Source organism: Tupaia chinensis, unplaced genomic scaffold (assembly GCF_000334495.1).
Source record: "Tupaia chinensis unplaced genomic scaffold, TupChi_1.0 Scaffold140356_1, whole genome shotgun sequence".
NCBI classification, from domain to species: domain Eukaryota; kingdom Metazoa; phylum Chordata; class Mammalia; order Scandentia; family Tupaiidae; genus Tupaia; species Tupaia belangeri.
In genome coordinates, this window is record NW_006200233.1 from 1428913 (window position 1) to 1436516 (window position 7604).

The window sequence follows — 7604 nt, forward strand, 5'->3', positions numbered from 1 at the left end:
AAGCCCCTCACTCGCCATGCCCTACCTCGACGCCTGGTAACAACCTACCCAACCTGACTGGCCCTCTGGGAGGAGCAGGGACAGACACAGGGTCACCAGGAGCAACTCCACCCTGCGAACCCCGAACTGTGCACCCTAATTTGGTCAGTCCTTAGTGCTGTCTCCACAGCTCTCCCGACCCTCGGGGAGCCCACAGGGCTGGCAGCATTAGGCACACCTCCACAGGGGGCTTCGGCCAGGAAGGCACCTCTGCACGATGCCTGCCATGGTATCGCGCCATCCCCCACAAGCCAGGGTGTTACGGGGTCCCCACAGCCGTCCAGTGCCTCCCTTGGGACTGAACGACAGCTGCCCCACCCCTTCACGCTGTGCGCCTCTGAAGCACACGGCACTCGCGCCCCTCACGGTGAAGAAGTAATGTGAAGGACCCAGCTGCCTCATCGGACGCCCCTCCCTTTAACACCAGTTTCTGCTGAATTTTCACTGTAAGGGTCATTCCCTCACCCCATTTTAATTATTCAGACAATCTAATGAAGGGTATTACCATAGATATCATTTTCAATAGAGAATTTTACATTCTTGGGCCTGTTAAGTGCTTCTTTGCTAAAAAGGTCACTTTTTAACTTCAAAATTCTCTCTCTATTACTTAGTTAACATTCAATTTTTCCTTCTCATTTACTCCTCACTAATGTGAACTCCTAGGTTCTTTTTTATTCCGTGGGTAAGAACTGTAACTGAGCTAACTTATCGAGGTGCTCTAAAACTCTGAGCCTCGCCCCGCCCTGGCCTAAACTCTGCCCCCACCTCATTTTCTGGTACTTTCCAATTTCTGGGGCAAAAACAGGCAAGAACGTTTTTCAGCTCCCCCGTTTTTATGACAGAGCAGCACACCCCACATCATATACTCTGTTTTCCCACTTAGCAGTATATTCTTTTTCTTCTTTTATTTAATTTAACTTGTTTATTTAATTGACCAGAAAGGAACTGAATGAGAGCGAGAGAAAGTGAGAAAGCAAGCTGCCAGGTCTAGGACTAGAACTGGGGTCAGGCATGTGGGAGTCCAGCGCCCTTAACTACCACACCACCTGCCGGCAGCCCCAGCACGACATTCTGTAAGCCACACCCCATATGTTCACAAACACCGTGCCCTTTCCAGCTGCGCACCACGCTGTCCGTGTACAGCATGGGCTGGTCCACGCGAGTCATGCTGGCCAGGCTGTGGTCACAGGGCATGTGCGTTTCACACATGTGTATCTTCGAGGTAAATTCCTAGGATTCTTGGCCAGTCTCTCTATTTTCTTGGTCGGTTTTGTTAAATACTGCCAAATTCTCCAAAAGGAGACTAGCACTTATTACAGAGTACTTCTGAGTACAGAAGTGAGACCGACTCTTTCACTCTGACACCGTCTGACCATCCCGACAGTGCTTCTCTCCTGCTTCAACTGTGCAGGCTTTGCCATGTGCGTTAATGGGGCCAGGCCCCCATCCAGCTCTTTCTCAGCATATCCCAGCGATTTTCATGTGTTTGCTTTTATTTATCTGAACTTAACTATCAAGTTGTCTAGAACGAAAAGAGTTGGTATTTTTATTGGAAATGCATTAAACTCATGACCCTGAAGAACAGATAACTGTATGCTAAGACGCCCTGTTGAGGAATAAAGGATTTGGTGGCTGGATGGTAGCACAGTCAAAACTCTGTGAGGCTGACATGCATGGGAAGGTTCTGGGTTCGCATCCAGAGACCTCCTTGAGCCATGGAGGGGGCAGATCATGACCAAGACCCTGTCAATGGTGCTGTCTTTCTCTCTCTTGCTCATGGAAGAAAATAAACTTAGCAAAAAGAACATGGGTAGTTTTATACTTGTTCAATTCTATTTTGTGTCTTTCATGAGTGTTCAACATTTTTAAATTTATTTTTTTAGAAAGAGTTTTGCTATAGGACACATACGCTTACTAGAGAGACAGAGAGAAAGTGAGAAATCACCTTCGGGGGGGAGAGGGAGGATGGCCACACAAGCACACATGCCTGGCATGAGTTTTAAGCTGATGGGTCCGGGACTCAAACTACAGACTATGTGAAAGTCTAGCAACGTAACCGTTATGCCATCTGCTGGTTCCCCCTCAATTTTTTTTTTCCCCAAAATTATTTTTAAACCTTACGTGTGGAGCTCACTTTGGCAGCAGGTGAATTAAAATCAGAGCACACAGGGGTCAGGGTATAAGGGGATGTGGAAGTCTGGGTCATCTCTCTTTTTTCTTCTCTTTTTTTCAAGGTTTCTGCCACAGGGCATGTTCACTTGCCAGAGACAGACAGAGGGAAAGTGAAGGCCGGCCACATTGCAGCCCTTCCCCTCCATTTTCTTCAGGTCCTGGCCCCCGGTCTGTTTTTCTATTGATAGCTAGATAGGACTTGATCTTGTAGTCACCCATGTGGGATCCAGAGACTTAACCACCATGCTACCTGCTGATGCAGTCATTTCTATTCTTTATGTTTGCGGGAGCACTCCCTGAATAGCCCAGGTAGAAACACTCAAACATCCACCAACGGAGTGCATTTCCACATGACGGGGTACTACTCAGCTGTACAGGACGAAGTTCTAAAAGATGTACCGTATGCCTGGCTGTCCCTCGGTGTGTGTGTGTGTGTGTGTGTGTGGCCAAAAGCCCAAGAGTAGAAGTGACTACGACATGGCCATCCTCCTGGGGTGGGATTTCTCACTTTCTGTCTCTGTTTCTCCAGCGAGCATTATAACAAAAAAAGAAAAAGGAAAAAAAACCCTCCAGATAATTCCCCACCATCCCAAATCATGCAAAGTGGTTTCCTATGTCCCCAACTAGTCATACTCCTGACAGTCACTGCCCAGAGTCTCCGCACCGCCTGGCTCCTGTGACCGCCCCACTGCAGTAGCTCTCGTGGGCTCCAGGATGGCTGGGCTGCTAAACTGGGGCCACCAGACCTAAGTTTATTTGACCTCAAGTGCATCAGCTTCTGTGGTCTGCTAACCTTCCTGGTCACCGCTTTGCCAGCTCTCCCTTCTCTTCCTGGCAATTAAATACCAGAGTTCATTAAGGCTCAAGCGGTCTTCTTCTCCTTCTTCTTTTTTTTTTTTTTTGAGAGATTCTTTTGCTATGGGGCAGGTGCCCTCACCAGAGTGACAGAGACAGAAAGAGAGAAATCATCCCCCAGAGGGGATGGCCATGCTGCAATCCCTTCTCCTGGGATTTTGAGCATGAGCCCACATGGACCTGGCATGAGTTTCAAGCCTCCAGCTCCAGGACTCCAACTGCAGTCGGCCACGGGGAGTCCAGCGACATAACCGTTAATTACTCTAACACAGGGTGGTATGCTTTCCTTAAAAGGCAAGACAGCCAACATTGCGGGCTCCATGGATGTACAGTCTCTGTCCCAGCTACTCACAACGATACAACACACAAGCCACGGTTGTGTTCCAGTAATGCACAAACACTGGGACCAGCAGGTGGCATGGTAGTTAAGGCACTGGGCTCTCACATGGTCGACCATGGTTCAAGTCCTGGACCTGGTGGCTTGTTTTCTCACTTTCTCCCTCTGGTCAAATTAAAATAAGTAAATAAATAAATAAAATTAAAAATAAATAATTCTGAAAAAAAAAAAGAAAAACAAAGATAGTGTAGCAGTTATGTTACTGGATTCCCAAGTGGTCAACTGTGGCTCGAGTCCCAGACCTGGCAGCTTAAAACACACTGTGTATATGTGTGCCCAAAATCCCGAGAGGAGGGCCAGCAGTTAGTGTAATGGCTATGTCGCCAGACTCCCATGTAGTTGACCGCGGTTCACGTCCTGGATCCGGTGGCTTAAGAAAAACTCACGCTGGGCACATGTGCACGTGTGCCCAAGATCCCGAGGAGAGGATTTCTTGCTTTCTGTCTCTCTGTCTGTCTGGTGAGTGCACGTGCCCTATAGCAAAAACCTCTCCCCCCCAAAAAAAAAAAAAAAATTCCCAGAGGAGAATGGAGAAGGGATTTTGTAGTGTGCCCATCCCCCCAGGGGGTGATTTATCACTGTCTCTCAGTCTCTCTCTTTTTTTTTTTTTGAAGAGGTTTTTGCAATAGGGCACATGCACTTGCCAGAAAGACAGAGACAGAAAGCGAGAAATCACCCCGAGGGGGATGGCCATGCCACAATCCCTTCTCCTCTGTTCTCCTCTCAGGATCTTGGGCATGCACGCACATGCGCCTGGCGTGAGTTTTAAGCCACCGGGTCCAGGACTTGAACCGCGGTCGACTATGTGGGAGTCCAGCAACATAGCCATTGCACTAACTGCTGGTGCCTCTTGGTGAGCACATAGCCCTATAGGAAAAACCTCTCAAAAAAAAAAAAAGGGAAGAGGATGGAGGGGAGGCACTGCAGTGGCCATACCCATGGGGGTGATTTCTCACTTTCACTCTGTCTTTTGGCAAGTGTACACACCCTACAACAAAAACTTAGAAAGTAGAAGGGTGTATGGAGAGTGATTTTAAATCTCACATAATCTGATGTCTCATGAAATACATTCTTCTGACTTTTTACAACAATTCACAAGTATCAAACCATGCTAGCCCCAGGGCACACAGAAACAGGTGGTGGGTGGTGTCCACAGGCCCTCGTCCCACCTCAGCTTCTGGCCCGTGACACCCGCTAGGCACCTGCCAATCTCCACAACAGAATGTGACTCACACCCAGCCCTGAGTGGATGATCCATGTGCACAGACACAGGACAGGCAGGTCAGCTGTCACACCCACACTGCCAAGGCTGGGTCATGGCTGTGGGGCCGGCCCCTCCTATCCAGGTGCTAGCCGTTGTGTGGCTGTGACAACGTCCACATGCACACTGCCAGGACAGGACACTGAATGACGCAGGGCTTTAAATGATGTGGTCCACGCCCCTCATGACACGAGGGGCAAACGAGGGCACCGAGGCCCGGGAAGGGCTCCTGTGCCCTTCCATGAGACAAGGTCACTGACCGGTCAACAACATGGCAGTCAGACCTCCAGTGCCCGTGTCCTCCACACCCAGACTTGGCACGTACAGGCTCCCCCACAGAGGAAATAGAAGACAGGGTCCTGCCCTGCTGGGTCAGGAAGAGGAGAGGACAAGCCCTGGCCGTGGGGCTGGGCTCACCTGCAGGAGCTCCTGGATGGGGCAGGGAGAGGGGAGGCCAAGCCCGGCCTCACTCACCTGCAGGAGCTCCCGGGTGGGCTGTTGCTGCTTCCCCTCCAGCTGGGCGATCAGGCTGCTGAGGTGCGAGATGTTGCAGGAGAACTGGGCGATGGCACCGTTGATGCTGTTGTAGATGGCCAGGTCCAGCTCCTCCAGCCGTGCCAGGAGCCGGTACTCGTGCTCCTTCAGGGAGTGATACAACTGCTCGAACTCCCAGACGATCTTCTCCCTCTCCATCTGGGTCAGGCTCTGAGCAACGACAGGGAAGCACAGTAGAGCCCTCTCCATCTCCGCGACCTCCACCCCTCGGCAGCCTCATTTCATCCTGGGGCTCTCGTGGGCTGTGGTCACTCACTCACTCCCAGTGAAATCAAGGTTTCAGGACCTGCAGGTGGCGTGGTGGTTAAGGTGCTGGACACAAGTCTTAGACCTCGTGGCTTGCTTTCTCACTTTCTCTCTCTCTCTCTCTTTGTCCCTCTCTCTCTGGTCAAATTAATAATGAATGAATAAATAAAATTAAATAAAATAAATCTTTTTTTTAAAAAAAAAAAGAAAGAAATCAAGGTTTCACTAGGACATGTCCAGATGACGCACTGGCCATGACAATTTGGAGCTGTGTCAGAGCCCAAAGAGCCCGATCCTCGAGTGACAGCCAAGCACACATACTCTGCACCGTGGGAAGGGCAGTTCGAGCCTCACTGGAGGGTCTTGAGTCCAGCCTGATCTGCCCATGTCACAGATGAGAAACTGAGACCAAGAGAAGCCGACCAGCTCATGCCATCTGTGGAATTCATTAGAGCCAGGTCCAGGTGCCCTGGTTCTCGGGAAGGGCTGTGTCTCCCTGTCAACAACCCTTCACAGCAGGCTACACTGTGTACCTTCCCAAAGAGAGGCTGAGGGCTGAGGCCTGTGTGAGTGAAAACAGGAGGTACCTCTGGCCAGGCCTGCCAGTCCTCAGGAGGTGAGACACACGTGTGGTATGAGCGTCTGCGTGTTCAGACGCAAATCCCCAACCAGCGGGAACATCCGTGTACTGTGGGATGCTGGGTATGTAAGTACATATTATAAAAATCTCCACAGTTTTGGAATATTTGGGGGGGTTCTAAAACAGAACTCCCAAATGCCTCTCATGGATCAGCACAGAGCCACTTGCTTGGGCCTAGGAGACCAGTGAGAGAGAGAGGACATGGAGAATGAGAGCTCGTTTGGAATCAGTACTCTGGGGCCACATGAGGCCTGGAGGTGAAGGCAGCAGAGGGGAAGTGGAGAATGAGAACTCGTTAAGGATCGGAACACCTGGGGCCCTGTGGCCCAGGTGAAGGCAGCTGGAGCCCACGTGGGCCACTATGCTTCTGTCTGGGACTGAAGCCCTGCACGCATGACCACTACTCAAAATCTTAGCAGAATGGAGAAGAAGGGACTGCAGCATGGCCACCACCCCTGGGGAGTACTTTCTCATTTCCTCTCTCTCTCCAACAAGCACTCGCACCCTATAACAAATTTAAAAAATAAAAAAAAGAATTAAAATAAAAAAGAAATTGAACTCTCTAGAGAGAGGCAACAAGGAGACTTCAGCAGTCTGCTGTCACCCCTGTCTGCAGGATGGCTCCCAGGAAGGTGGGAATTCCCTCCGTCTCTAAGGCCGGACCCTAGCCTACACAGCTGGGCTGGACTTCACAGAGAGGTCAGAATGAAGGGAGTCCAGTCTTTGTTGGTTTTCCAGCTACATTCCCAAGGCCACCTACACTAGAAACTCTGGGTGACCTGCTGGACACTAACCAGAAGGTCAGCCCCACAGAGTGGCCCTAGAGGGGATATCCTGGGATCCAGCAACCCTTACCAAGAGCTCTGCCCGGGCCTGCTCCCCCTGTGCACGGCGTCTCTTCTTCAAGTCTTTCACTCTCTTCAGGTGGTCCAGCTGGTTCTGGATCTGTTCCTGCAAAAGCCAAACAGTTGCTCAGCTCGGGACGGGGCAGACCTCACACAGGGCTCTCCTGCTCCGCAGTCACCGGAGCAGGGCTGGTCCAGGCCCCAGGCACGGCCGGCTCTCCCGCTGTGTCCAGAGAAAGGCTCAGAGCACAGAAGCCCCGGCCTCTCCTCTGGCAAGTCCTGCCTACTGACCTGAGGGGCCCCGCCGAAGCTGGCAGGCCTCCACAGGGTGGCACAGTACCGCCAGAGTGAAATGCTAAGTGAAGGCGCCACGGGGAAGCGTCGTTGTGCCAGCAGCCCTCCAGGACACAGAAGACAGCCTCGCGGACTCCCCGCCTGCGGCCTGCCCGCTCCCCACGGACGCCGAGTCGCGCCCTGGTGCGGGTGCCCGGGCTGCCCAGTCCACTGAGCGCTGCGCGTCGCGTGACGTCCGGCGCCTGCGTGCCAGCGCGGCCACCGGCTCCCCGGCCCCCTCGACCCACGCACCGCCGGCGC

General features: G+C 51.8%; 1 protein-coding gene across 3 annotated transcripts in view; it reads right to left on the minus strand.

Annotated features, from left to right (window-relative positions):
- TRIM27 (tripartite motif containing 27) overlaps positions 1 to 7604 on the minus strand; it is a 15042-nt gene that overhangs the window by 6677 nt on the left and 761 nt on the right. For all 3 annotated transcript variants that reach the window (XM_027766018.1, XM_006162689.3, XM_006162688.3), the window contains exons 2-3: positions 7021 to 7116; positions 5199 to 5429 (exon numbers count right to left, since the gene is read on the minus strand). In XM_027766018.1, coding sequence (XP_027621819.1) covers positions 5199 to 5429; positions 7021 to 7116 — 327 coding nt within the window. The remainder of the gene's footprint in view (positions 1 to 5198; positions 5430 to 7020; positions 7117 to 7604) is intronic.